Here is a 14197-nt window from a genome sequence, read left to right on the forward strand (position 1 = left end):
AATAGCTAAAATTTTAAGAAAATTTATTCAATCTGGTAAGATATTTAAAATTTCAAAAGTAAAAAAGTTTAATTAGAATATATATACATTAAATTTTACTGAATAAAAAACTGATTAAATTTATATAACTATTATTATCTTAAATTTTTATGTTTTTCATTTGATTTACATTTTTCTTTTTTTTAAGTAGCTAGATTTTACGTTAATAATATAGAAAAAAAAAAACAATAAAAGATAAAGAAAGAAAGAAAAAAAGGAAGAAAATAAAAAAGTAAAGAAGGAAAAAAAAAAAGACAGAATTATTATTTCTCTTTTTTTTTCTTTTTTTTTTATTAATGTAATTTATATATAGCTGATATGTAATAACTGATTTGTCTAATTTTAATAAGATATAATATCAAAAAAAAAAAAAAAATTAAAGATATTCAACACGCCTAATAATAATTTATTGTTTATGCTTTAGTTATTAATATTTGTCTATAAGGCGCAAATAAGAAATAATTTCTATAAAATTTTATTAAAAGGAGCTTATTTCATGATTTTTGAAAAGACATATAAGGAAGACTAAGTTATAGATGTTAATTAGCATAATATTCCTTTTGAATATCTTTACACATTTAAAGCATAATTTAGAAGTTGAATAAATAAATTAAAATAAAATATATTCGTATACAGAATTATCACTGAAGAAAAGAAATAAGATTAGTATTTTGATAAAATAATAGGAATAAATTATTAACAAAAATAATATACATATGCCAAAATAAAATATATTGAATATACACATACTTAGTGTTTCTAGTTATGTAAATGTTTTTATATTTAAATATATTCATAAAACATCTATAATTAAAAAATACTTTACAATTAGTATATAATGTCCTTATTTATTAGAAAAATACTTAAATATACATATATTTTTAGATAAAAAAAAAAAAAAAAAAATTATATATGAATACATTTACCTAGCAAAATTAATAAGAATTATAATAGAAATAAAAAAAAAAGAAAAAAAAAGAGATTTTTCTTCTTGTAGAATCAACATTTTATAAATAATTTATATATATTTATATTTAAAAAGAAAAAAAAATGGGTGAGAATATGAAAAGATTACCATTGCCATCTGAAAATACAGAAATAAAAAAAACTCCATCGGGAAGAGTAGCTGATGATGGCATAAAAAGAACTCCATCTGGAAAGCCAATACAAACAATGTATGTATTAAATAGAAAAGGAGAAGAAGAAGATATATCTTTTGATCAAATTTTGAAAAGAATACAAAGATTATCATATGGTCTTCATGAATTAGTAGATCCAGCCAGAGTAACCCAAGGAGTGATTAATGGAATGTATAGTGGTATAAAAACATGCGAATTAGATGAATTAGCTGCTCAAACATGTGCATATATGGCTACAACTCATCCTGATTTTTCTATTTTAGCTGCCCGTATAACTACAGATAATTTGCATAAAAATACTAGTGATGATATTGCTGAAGTAGCAGAAGCATTATATTCTTATAAAGATATTAGAGGAAGATCTGCTAGTCTTATAAGTAAAGAAGTTTATGATTTTATCATGTTACATAGAGATCGTTTAAATAAAGAAATTGATTACACACGAGATTTTAATTATGATTATTTTGGATTTAAAACATTAGAAAGATCTTATTTACTTCGTATTAATAACAAAATCATTGAAAGACCACAGCACTTATTAATGAGGGTATCTATTGGTATACATATTGATGATATAGAAAAAGCATTAGAAACGTATCACTTAATGTCTCAGAAATATTTTACTCATGCAACTCCTACATTATTTAACTCAGGAACACCAAGACCTCAAATGTCTTCTTGTTTTCTTTTATCAATTAAAGCAGATTCTATTGAAGGAATTTTTGAAACTTTAAAACAATGTGCTTTAATTAGCAAAACTGCAGGAGGTATTGGTGTAGCAGTTCAAGATGTAAGAGGTCAAAATTCGTATATTAGAGGTACGAATGGTATATCCAATGGGCTTGTTCCTATGTTGAGAGTTTTTAATGATACTGCAAGATATGTTGATCAAGGAGGAGGAAAAAGAAAAGGATCTTTTGCAGTTTATATAGAGCCATGGCATTCTGATATTTTCGAATTTTTGGATTTACGTAAAAATCATGGAAAAGAAGAGTTAAGGGCAAGAGATTTATTTTATGCTATATGGGTACCAGATTTATTTATGAAAAGAGTAAAAGAAAATAAAAATTGGACTTTAATGTGCCCAAATGAATGTCCTGGATTAAGTGATACATGGGGAGAAGAATTTGAAAAATTATATACTAAGTATGAAGAAGAAAATTTAGGAAAAAAAACTGTGTTGGCTCAAGATTTATGGTTTGCTATTTTACAAAGTCAAATAGAGACAGGAGTTCCTTATATGTTATACAAAGATTCATGCAATGCTAAATCAAATCAAAAAAATTTAGGTACTATAAAATGTAGTAATCTATGTTGTGAAATTATAGAATATACCTCCCCTGAGGAAGTCGCTGTGTGCAATTTAGCTTCAATTGCATTATGCAAATTTGTTGATGTAGAAAAAAAGAAATTTGATTTCAAAAAATTGTATGAAATTACAAAAATTATTACAAGGAACTTAGATAAAATTATTGAAAGAAATTATTATCCAGTTAAAGAAGCAAGAACTTCAAATATCAGGCATAGACCCATTGGTATTGGAGTTCAAGGATTAGCAGACACCTTTATGCTATTAAGATACCCATATGAATCTGAACCTGCTAAAGAATTAAATAAAAGAATATTTGAAACCATGTATTATGCTGCTTTAGAGATGTCTGTAGAACTAGCCCAAACTTATGGACCTTATGAATCATTTCAAGGAAGCCCAGCAAGTCAAGGAATATTACAATTTGATATGTGGAATGCAAAAGTAGATAATAAATATTGGAATTGGGATGAATTAAAAGCTAAAATACGTAAACACGGTTTAAGAAATTCTTTATTATTAGCTCCTATGCCTACCGCATCAACATCTCAAATTCTCGGAAATAACGAATCCTTTGAACCTTATACCAGTAATATTTATTATAGAAGAGTTTTGAGTGGAGAATTCTTTGTTGTTAATCCTCATTTGTTAAAAGATTTATTTGATAGAGGACTATGGGATGAAGATATGAAACAACAATTAATTGCACATAATGGAAGTGTTCAATATATAAGTGAGATACCTGACGATCTAAAGGAATTATATAAAACTGTTTGGGAAATTAAACAGAAAAATATTATAGATATGGCTGCTGATAGAGGAATTTTCATTGATCAAGTAAAATGAAATAAATTCAAACATATATATATTTATTAATTTGTATATGTAAATATATATAATACATACGGAATAATAAAATAAAATAGATAAATAAATTATTTTTGTAATTAGCATAATACAATTATGCTAGATAATACAAAATATTATTTTAATTATACTACTAATTATATATATTCTTTTTTTATAGTCTCAATCTTTAAACATTTATATTCAAAAGCCAACATTTGCAAAACTGTCAAGTATGCATTTCTATGGATGGGAAAAGGGATTAAAAACAGGAGCTTATTATTTAAGAACTCAAGCTGCAACTGATGCAATTAAATTTACAGTTGATACACATGTAGCAAAAAATGCAGCAAAACTAAAAAATGCAGATGGAATAGCTATTACAAGAGAAATTTCAAGGGAGACCATTTCAACTGAATCTACTGTTGCGCAAAACGTTGTTTGCCCATTACGTCGTAATAATGATGATCAATGTCTAATGTGTTCAGGATAATTTATTAATATACATATAATATATATATTTACAAAAAATTAAAATAAAATAAAATATATATATATATATATTTTCTTTTACGAAAAAAAAAAAGAAAAGAATTAAAAAATTTAAAAAAAAAATAAAGTATTAAAAAATTTTTTTAAAAATTAAACAAAATATTAAAAAAAATATAGAAAAAAAAAACAATAAAAAAAAAATTAAATATTAAAATAATATAAAATAAATAGAAATAAAATAATATAAAGCAATATATATATATTAAAATAAAGACAAACATTTTGACTTTTTTTTTTTTTTTAAACAAAAAATTTTTTTTTTAATTTCAATGTAATTTGGCAAATTTTAAAATTTTTTAAATTATATGGCAATGTAAACTTTAGATTTTTTTTTTTTTTTAGAATTTCGATAATTCCTGAATAAATCATTTTTTTAAAACATAAATATATATAGGATAACATTTTTCATTAACCAAAATAGTATAAAAAAGAAATAAGAGGAATTATTTTTTAGTAAGATATTTATCCATATTTGATTCTCCACAGTTAGGACAAATGAAATTCTAGAAACGTATAAACATTAAAAAAAAAAAAAAAAAAGTATATAAGTATATATTAGCATAATATTTTTAATTATTTATTTAAATAATTTTTTATTTTCTTTTCTTTTTAATATTCTCACTTCTTTTAAAAATTTTTTTTCTCTTCCTTTGGCTGGAAATATTACCAAATTGCATTTTATACATTTATATTTGAAAAGTTCCTTATTGCATATTTCTGAATTATTTACCTTTTCATATTTTTCTTTTTCTCTCTTTTTATAAAATAAGCCTACTAAAAATTAATATTTCTAATGTAGAGTAAATTATGCCAGAAAAAAAAAAAAAAAAACATACATTCAATGTAATAAGTAATATTTTTATAAAAATAACTATATAATAATACTAAAATAAAATGAAGTAAAAATAACGTTTTTACTAGTAACATTTATTAACATAAATATATTGTTAGATTAAGATATGCCTATGGGAAATTATATACTTACCTACAAGTGAACTAAAAGTAAAAATTATTATAGATAACTTAAAAAGATTAATTCTTTTACCAAAATTTATACCAATATTCGTTATACTTGATTGAAGTTTATGTAAATAATTTCTCTCATTATTAATTAAATTAATATGTTTCTTTAAAGTTTTATCTTTTTTTTGTGTATTTTTTATTATCTTACTATTAATAAAATGAATATTTCTTTGAATTTTAATTGAAAATACAGTAACACATGATATAGTATAAATAAAAATTAATAAATATAACTTCATTTTTTTTTTTTTATCTTTTCTTGAAGTTTTATATTATTTAATCATTATTTTTATTAAAAGCTTAATATGGGAAAATATAAAGATTTTAATGTAAATACTTACAGTTTTAATATTTTATGTTAAACATATTATATTTTAATACTAATTAGTTACAGAAAAAAAATAATTATAATAAAATAAAAATTAAGCAAATATATCTTTTTAAAATGATATTTTAATAAAAATTTACATAATAAAAAAAAAATAAAAAAAATATATTAAGAAAGTATATATGTAATTCCAAACTAAAAAGTGTAACTCCAATAATTTATGAAAATATTATTTTATTTTTTTTTTTCATAGAGATTTTAATACTTACTATTTATTTATTTTTAATTTTTAATTTTCCCTCATAATACCTAAGAGATATGTAAGAAAAATTAAAAGTATAATTTTTAAATATTATAAAATAAAATGGTATATTTATTGACTTATATGAATTTGATTTTTCTTTTATATAAAGTTTAGCTAATAATGCGCATTGCATATTTTATATTAGAAACAGATTAACATTCTCGAAAGAAAATATAATGATATATGTTCTTTTTGTTAAGAAATTTTGGTATGATTAATAATAATTAATGAAATAATTTTAATAAATAAGAGGAAAATACTTGTTTCTAACTTTATAATGTAAACTAATTCATATTTTAACTAATTTATTTTATCTTTCACATTTCATTTAATATGATTTTTTATGTATCTAATTTATATTATAAATGTAATTATTATTTCTTATAAAATACTTTGAGAAAAGAAATCAGTTATTTCAAATATAGTTACTAAAATGTAGAAAAAATAATTAAAAAAAAAATATAAGTTAATATTATATATTTAAAGAAATTTAATATAAAATATATATTTTAACAATGGAAATTATTCTAAAAAAGAAATACAAAACACTCTTTTATTTTATTTTATTCTTTTTTTTTTTAATAGTTATTTAAATCTTTAAAATAATAAAAAGACAATACAAAATACAGAAAAAAATCTTAAAACATATATATATATATTTTTATAAAAAATTATAATTTTATTTTATAAAGTTTTCAAAATTTTTAAATTTAATCAAGAAATTTTTTTTTTTAAAGATATAAATAAACTATAAATTTTTATTTTTATTTCGTAATATAATTATACTATCTACTCCAAATATGTTATTTTATAAAATTAAAATTTTATATTTACCTTCTTTAGTTAAATGATTAAAATACTTTTTATGATAAAAATTAAATCATAAAGTTCCCATTTTTTTATTTAGAGTAATATTACCTCTGTAACTTCTCATTTTTTATAAATAAGGAATATCTCAAAAAAAATGTAATTTTCTAAGAAAAATATTTTTTATGAAATTAAAAAGATTATTTTCCTATTTTACAGTAAAATTCATGTAAACAAGTTTAATTTAGTAAAAACCTTTGAAAAAGTTACTTTTTATTTAAACAAGTATACTTTCAATTTATTTTGTTTTTGTTATTTTTCTTTATAAGAATCTTCAAAATTAAAAAAAAAAGTATAAAATAGTTCATTAAATTCTTTTAATTAAGATATATTTATTTACACCTATAGAAATATTATATTTTTAAATAAACATATTTATTAAAAAAAAGTATTTCAATAAAAAAAAAATAATTTAAAAACTTTTTTATAAATATATTAATATGTATAATTATTATTATAAGTATAAAAAAAAAAAAAAAACACTACATTATATTTATTTTTCAAAGAATTAAAGTTCAATTAAATGTTATGTATATATATAAATGATTCATATAAAATAATGGAATTGTAAATAAATAATTCTGGTTATAAAACTAATATTTTTATCTTTCATAAAAAAGAAATGAATCAGTAATGATAAAAATAATTAAGAAAAGGAAATAATATGTTAAATATTCTGATTAATTTTTAATTTAATTAATGAATATAAAATATATTAAATTATAATTAATATCTTAATTAAATCAAAATAATGAATCAAATTATATTTGATAAACTTGTAAATATCTTAATTAAAAATGTAGAAAATTTTCTTTATAGTATTTTTATAATTTAATATCACCAAAATTTTTTTTCAATATATGCTAATATAATAAAAGTAAAAATTCAGATAATTTCTTATATAAATACTGATATTTTTAAAACAACTAAAAAATACGTAATCAATACTTGTATGAGCTTCTTTAAGTGATATATAGCTTGTCTTAAAGGAATATATACATTAACAATGTACATACTAAAATAATAATTCGTAAATAAAATTATAAAGTGCTTCTATATTCTTTTTTTCACAAATTATTTTTTATAGCGTGAATCGTATCCAAGTATAAATAAAAATTTAAAATATATCAATTTTAATTTCTTTCTTTCTTGAAATTACATAAAAAATTTTGAACAAATATTGGTAGCGTCACTCATAAATTTTCATTCTAATGTTTTATCTTATTCTATTTATATATTTCAACTATTATTAGTCAATAAATAATTATTAAATTTATAGCCTTTCATTAGTTCTTGGTTATAATATTTTTTTTTTTTTTTTTTTTCAATAATTCAATTAAAAAAAAAAAAATCTAAAATTTACAAGTATATACATATATAACTATCAAAGAAAATCAAATTTATATTAAAAAAAAAAAATTATCAATCTAATATGTTATTAGTGTAACTCTGTACATCTGTAAGAAAAAAAAAAAAATATGTATATATATATATATATATATATTTTCAACAAATTATAAAAATATCCAAAATGAATTACTTTTAATTTTAAAATTATTTTTAATATAAAAATAAGTATTAAATATAAGGCAATTATAACAAATGGAATAAATTAAAATAACATAAACATTAATTGATTATATAAAGAAATGAATTAATGATGAAAAAAATAAATATAATTATAATCATATGCAAATAAATGTGTCTTAAAAAATTCATATATATAAATTTTTTTTTTTTTTTTTTTTCTTTTAATTATTTATATAATTTTTCAAATAAAGCACAATTTATTAATCTATATTTTTTTATTATATTTTGCCAAGTAAAATATAATAAATACTATTTGTATGAAATCTTCTAATAAAAATATGTATAATTACAAATAAAAATCATTAAAAATTATCTTATTATTTTATTTTTAATAATTATTCACTTTTCCTTTATTTTTTTATCTTTTTTTAATATTCAAAAAAAATATATGAATTAAGACATATTAAATGTATCTATATATTTAATTATAAACATTGTATATATTATTATTAAATAAATAAATATATATAGGTAGATATATAAATAGATAGAAATATTATCATGCATATTAAAATAATAAATGGTATTCTTAAAACTAAAAAAAAATAAATAAAATCACAAGAAGAAAAAAAGATATAATATAAAAGAAATAATAAAAAATTAAACTTTTATATAAGTGAAATAAAATAAACAAAAACAAGAATTACAAAAATTTAAACTTAAAAATATAATGATAAAATAAAAAAGAAAAAATTTATGGAAATTAAAAAAAAAATAACATGAATTAATATTCTTCTAAATCAGTTAATCCTTTATATATATTACCTGCTGAATTAAATTTATAAAAATCATCTTTATTAAGAATTTTTGACCATATTAATAAATCTCCTCTCATTAATCCTCTTCTAACAATTTGTGACAAATTAAAGCCATTTTGTTTTACAAAATATAAACTATCTGTATTTAAATTATTTGTAAAAACTTTTAATTCTTGATAATTTTGCTCATGAGCAAAATTTTCTAATTGAATCAATAATCTACTTCCTATTCTCATTCTTCTATTGTCTTTTTTGACAACCATGCGCACTAATTGTGCAATTGAATTGTCCCCTTTAAAAGGAACAATTCCAACACATCCAACTATTTTTCTATTTAAGTAACGAAAATTAAAGTCTTCATCTTCATTCATTTTACTACTTAATATTTTTTTCTTAATTTCATTTAATCCAGATTGAACATTTCTTTTATTCGCAATTAGCTGTTTTCTGCTAAAATCACGTATATCACATAACATTTTATTTTTTCCTTTATTCAAATTATCAATATTAAAAATTTTTACATTGTTTTTCTCATTATCATCTTTTGTCTTATGTAAATTATCTTCATTATTACTATTATTTTCATTTGCACTATTATCAGGGCAATTCTTTGCATTTATGTAATCATTATTATCATTGGTTTTAGTATCTTTTCTTTCTTCTGTATCAATAGAGTTCATTATAGTATTTCTTTTTAAATCTTCTTTTAGTTTACATTTATTATTACTCACATTTTCAGAATTATCATAAATATTCTGAGCTGTATCTTCATCATGCTTGCAAGTTGAATTTTTAGAATTTAATGTTTTATTATTTAAATTATATTGCCTATTTAATACATTATTATTATTATTATTATCTTCTTTTATATTTGAATTATCACAATTATTAAAATTATTATTATATTTTTTATTAATCTCAGTTTCTGTGTTTTTGTTTATATCTTTAATTAAGTTATCACTTAAATCATCTTTTACATTGTCAATTTTACAAATATTTATATTATTATTTTTATCATCATTTAATATATAATTCTCATTCTGAGAATTATTTGCTTTGAAATTTATGTTATTATTATTGTCTTCTTTGTTTAATAAATTACTTGCATTACTTTTTAAAATATCTATCTTATTAGTTGTATCATTATTATTATTATTATTTATATTTTCTCCTGTGTTATAATTTTCACTATTATTTATATTCTTTTGCTGTTCTATTTCATTATTATTAGTGTTACATTTATTCTTAAAATCTTCATTTAAATTATCATTAAATGGTGTATTCAAATCTTTAGATATTTCATTATTTTCATAAGTGGAATTTTTCTCTAATATATCTTTTTTTATTATATTTTCTTCTAAATTTTTTTCATTTAAATTACCCTTTTCATTATTTATTAATTTTCCTTGTTCTTCTTCTTGCTCAAACATAATCTTTTCTCTTTCGTGAATATCACTACATGTAGTTCTACTACCTGAACCGAAATTATTGTCATAAACTTCTGCTACCCAAAAATTACATCCTTCTACATTTATATAACTTTTATATAAATTTTCTAAATCTGGGCAATCTTTTCTTATATGATTTAAAAATTCTAATTTAGCCCTTATATATAAATATATTACAAATATAATAAGGAAATAAAAAATTTTTTTTAAATCCAAAAAAAAAATGTAATTTATAACAATTATAACTAACAAATCATAAATATGTTGTATTGACCAATATATGACTGCTGGTAATGTTAAAGAGTTAAAATGATCATACAATAATTGTCTAACTTCATTTATATCTTTTTCTTCCAGCTGTCTTATTGTTACAATTGGTTCAGGAAATTTTCCTTTTTGCTTATCTGTTAAAAAAAAAAGAAAAAAATAAAGTAAAAATATTACATAAAGGAATTCTTATTTTAATGGATTATGTAAATATCACTTTTCCGTAAAATAAATAAAAATGAAAAGAAAAAAATAAATAATGTTTCTTTCGCTCATCCCATTTTATTATTTTTTCTTTTTTTTTCTTTTGCTTTTTTAAATAATTTTTCTTATTACTTATTAATACATGAGATATAGAACTCGTTACACTTTGTTTTTGCTTAAATAAATTCATTGTTCAATATATTATTATTATTATTATTATATGATAATATAAGATGATACTATATATTAAAAAAATTAAAAAAAAAAAAAAAAAGGAAGATTAAAAACAAATATTGAATTCAAACAAATGAATTAAATGTTTTCTTTTATAAAAAAAAATATAATATAAAAAATTTGTATCATAATATACTTTATATGAATTTTTTTCTCAAGCATTTATATAAAGCTTAAGAAGCATATATATATATATAAAATTCATAAATTTTCTCGTTTTTATTTTGATAATATTTAAAAAAAAAAAAAAGAAAGAAAAAAAATATGCATAAATCAAAAAATATAAAAATGAAAAAATGTAAAATGTAAAAAAAAAAGGAAAAATGAGATAAACAGAAAATAGAGAAAGAAAAACAAAAAAAAAAAAAAAAAGAGAAAAAAAAAAAATATATTTACAAAATTACAATTATATATAATATGAATAGTGTTATAACTTTCTTTTCTTTATTCTATTTTAATATAAAAACTAGTATAATTTTTTTTACAGTTTTTCAAGTATAATATACATACAAATATGTAATAAAATAGAACTTTTATGAATATACATACTATAAAATATGCATAAAAAACTATACAATACATTTGCACTTTCGATAAATTTAGAGCATGCACTTTATAATAAAACGAATACAGTATCATATTCTTATAACATCTTTTTTCAAATCAAGTATTAATATGTATATATATAAAAAAAAAAAATTTAATAAATAAGAAAAATTATAATTAAATAAAATAAAAAGATAAAATTAAACTTTTTTTTTTCTTATTTTTCTTATGTTCTATACTAAAGATTATAATAATGCTAAAATCTATTAAAAAATGATTCAAATAATGTTCACTAAATCAAAATATTTAAAATAGATTTAGTTCAAAAACTTGTAGGGGTATGCCAAGTCATCAATATATATGAGTAATTTATGCTACATTAAAGTAACACTTAACAATTATTGTTTACTTTATATATATATATATATATTAAATATTTTATATAAATTTTTTTTTTTTTTTTAAAGCAAATAAAAAGAAATTTTATCTTTTTACTATTATTAATTTTATTTTTAAATAGATATAATACCCTTAATTCATTTTTACATTATTTTGTTTCCTCTTTTTGATTATTTTAAAATGGAAAAATATAAAAAAATATTAGAATATTTAGAGTTTAATAAAAATAAGAGTTGTGAAAAATATGAATTTGGCATGCATGAAATTGATAAAAGAGAAATTTTTATAACTACCAAATATTCATATGGTTTTGTAAATAATAAACCGCTTTTACCTGGTCATATTTTATTAACTACATTAAAAAAAAAAAAAAAATATAATGATTTAGATATTGAAGAAATTATAGATATAAACTTATTATCAAATTTTATGTGCTATGTCATGGGTAAATTATTTAATACAACTAGCTTTTCTATTGCAATACAAGACGGTAAAGAAGCTGGGCAAACAGTAGAACAAGTTCATATTCATATAATACCTAGGAAAAGTTCTGATTATAAAAATAATGATAATATATATAAAGACTTAAATAAAATTAATTTAGGTTATGGAAAAAATATAATATGTGATTCCTGCCAACATTCAATTAATGTTTTTTCTCAAATTCCTATAGAAGAAAATTTTAAATTGGAAGAATTCAAGTAAAAAATAAGTTCTATTTATTTTTATATTATTGTATAATTCCTTATCCTTTATTTTTGTTTAATTCATTTTTATCCTTTTTTTTTTTTTTTTTATTATTTATTTTTTTTTTTCATTTCATCCTTTTTATTTTTTAAATCTTTTTAGTATTTCTATTAGATCAATGGAAGAAATGGAAAAGGAGGCTAATTTAATTAAATCATTTATACACAACTTTTCTTCTCAAATATAAAATAACATTTTGGTTAATGTATAATTTACTATCAAATCTTTTAATATATTTTAATTTAAAAATAAAATAAAATATATATATTTATATAGGCAAATTAATTTTTTTTTTTTTTTTCATTTTATTTTATCTCTTTCTCTTTCTGCATATGCATTTAATTATGTTTTGAGAAAAAGTTCTTTAATGAAAAAGGTACTAACTATATTTTTTTTTCTCTCCTTTTATTAAATAAAAAATAAAGAATATTTTATTTTACTTTTTTTTTTTCTTTAGTTGTATTAATAATTTATATATATAATTTTTTTTTTCATTTTGCATAAATTATATTTTAATTTTTCAATATTTCATTATTTTATATTGTTTCTCATTATATTATTTTAAATTAATTTGGCTATTTCTTTAATATCAAATTTCTCTAGATTATTTTCAATTAACATGTTTAAAAAACAAAAATGCAAAAATTCTTTATATTTATTTTAATAACTTGTATTTATATATATAAATGTAAAACAATAACAAAAAGATATAATTTTATAACAAATAAAAGTAATATAAAAAGATTCAAAAATAAAAAAAAAACATTTTTTTCTGATAATGAATATCATAAGCACACAATAAATATACCTTCTTTATTATTATCAAAAAGAATAATTTTTTTATCTTCTCCTATATATCCTCATATATCAGAACAAATTATTTCTCAACTATTATATTTAGAATATGAATCAAAAAGAAAACCAATTCATTTATATATTAATAGTACAGGGGATTTAGAAAATAATAAAATTATTAATTTGAATGGAATAACTGATGTGATATCAATAATTGATGTAATTAATTATATTTCTTCTGATGTGTATACATATTGTTTAGGTAAAGCATATGGGATTTCATGTATACTAGCTAGTAGCGGAAAAAAAGGATATCGCTTTTCTTTAAAAAATTCTTCTTTTTGCTTAAAGCAATCTTATTCAATCATACCCTTTAACCAAGCAACAAACATTGAAATACAAAATAAAGAAATCATGAACACTAAAAAAAAAGTAATAGATATAATCGCAAAAAATACAGAAAAAGATAAAAATTTAATATCAGATATACTAGAAAGGGATAGGTATTTTAATTCAGATGAAGCTGTTAACTTCAACTTAGTTGATAATATTCTTGAAAAAGAATGAACTATTTTATCAATTTCTTATGCATATGCTTTATTATTATTTTATTTATTTTTTTATTCTTTATAAATATATTTTATATATAATTTAAAATATTATATCAATTCTTTATTTATTTTTTTTCTTATTTTCTTTTATTTTTCATTATTTTATTTTATCTTATCTTATTTTTTTATTTATTTATCTATTTTTTTTTTTTTTTTTTGTGTTTTATTTAATTTCATTTTTTTAAAATACT

General features: G+C 18.4%; 5 protein-coding genes across 5 annotated transcripts; 3 read left to right on the forward strand and 2 right to left on the reverse strand.

Annotated features, from left to right (window-relative positions):
• Positions 1–1089: 1089 nt before the first annotated feature.
• Positions 1090–3826, forward strand: PRELSG_1313800 (ribonucleoside-diphosphate reductase, large subunit, putative; the record flags this gene model as incomplete). The annotated part of the gene is made up of 2 exons (XM_028678662.1): positions 1090–3324; positions 3515–3826. 2 exons carry the CDS (start codon positions 1090–1092, stop codon positions 3824–3826), a joined length of 2547 nt encoding a protein of 848 aa, XP_028535786.1.
• Positions 3827–4328: 502 nt separating this feature from the next.
• PRELSG_1313900 (conserved Plasmodium protein, unknown function) lies at positions 4329–5147 on the reverse strand (the record flags this gene model as incomplete). Its single annotated transcript, XM_028678663.1, has 3 exons — positions 4329–4388; positions 4508–4659; positions 4871–5147. 3 exons carry the CDS (start codon positions 5145–5147, stop codon positions 4329–4331), a joined length of 489 nt encoding a protein of 162 aa, XP_028535787.1.
• Positions 5148–7829: 2682 nt separating this feature from the next.
• On the reverse strand, positions 7830–10864 carry PRELSG_1314000 (N-acetyltransferase, putative; the record flags this gene model as incomplete). The annotated part of the gene is made up of 3 exons (XM_028678664.1): positions 7830–7864; positions 8763–10607; positions 10807–10864. 3 exons carry the CDS (start codon positions 10862–10864, stop codon positions 7830–7832), a joined length of 1938 nt encoding a protein of 645 aa, XP_028535788.1.
• A 1169-nt stretch (positions 10865–12033) lies between these two features.
• On the forward strand, positions 12034–12787 carry PRELSG_1314100 (histidine triad protein, putative; the record flags this gene model as incomplete). The annotated part of the gene is made up of 2 exons (XM_028678665.1): positions 12034–12554; positions 12703–12787. The coding sequence occupies 2 exons, from the start codon at positions 12034–12036 to the stop codon at positions 12785–12787; spliced, it is 606 nt and encodes a 201-aa protein (XP_028535789.1).
• A 449-nt stretch (positions 12788–13236) lies between these two features.
• On the forward strand, positions 13237–13962 carry ClpR (ATP-dependent Clp protease proteolytic subunit, putative; the record flags this gene model as incomplete). Its single annotated transcript, XM_028678666.1, has 1 exon — positions 13237–13962. The coding sequence occupies one exon, from the start codon at positions 13237–13239 to the stop codon at positions 13960–13962; it is 726 nt and encodes a 241-aa protein (XP_028535790.1).
• Positions 13963–14197: the final 235 nt, after the last annotated feature.

The sequence above is a fragment of the Plasmodium relictum genome (genome assembly GCF_900005765.1).
Source record: "Plasmodium relictum strain SGS1 genome assembly, chromosome: 13".
In the NCBI taxonomy this organism is placed as follows: Eukaryota; Apicomplexa; class Aconoidasida; order Haemosporida; family Plasmodiidae; genus Plasmodium; species Plasmodium relictum.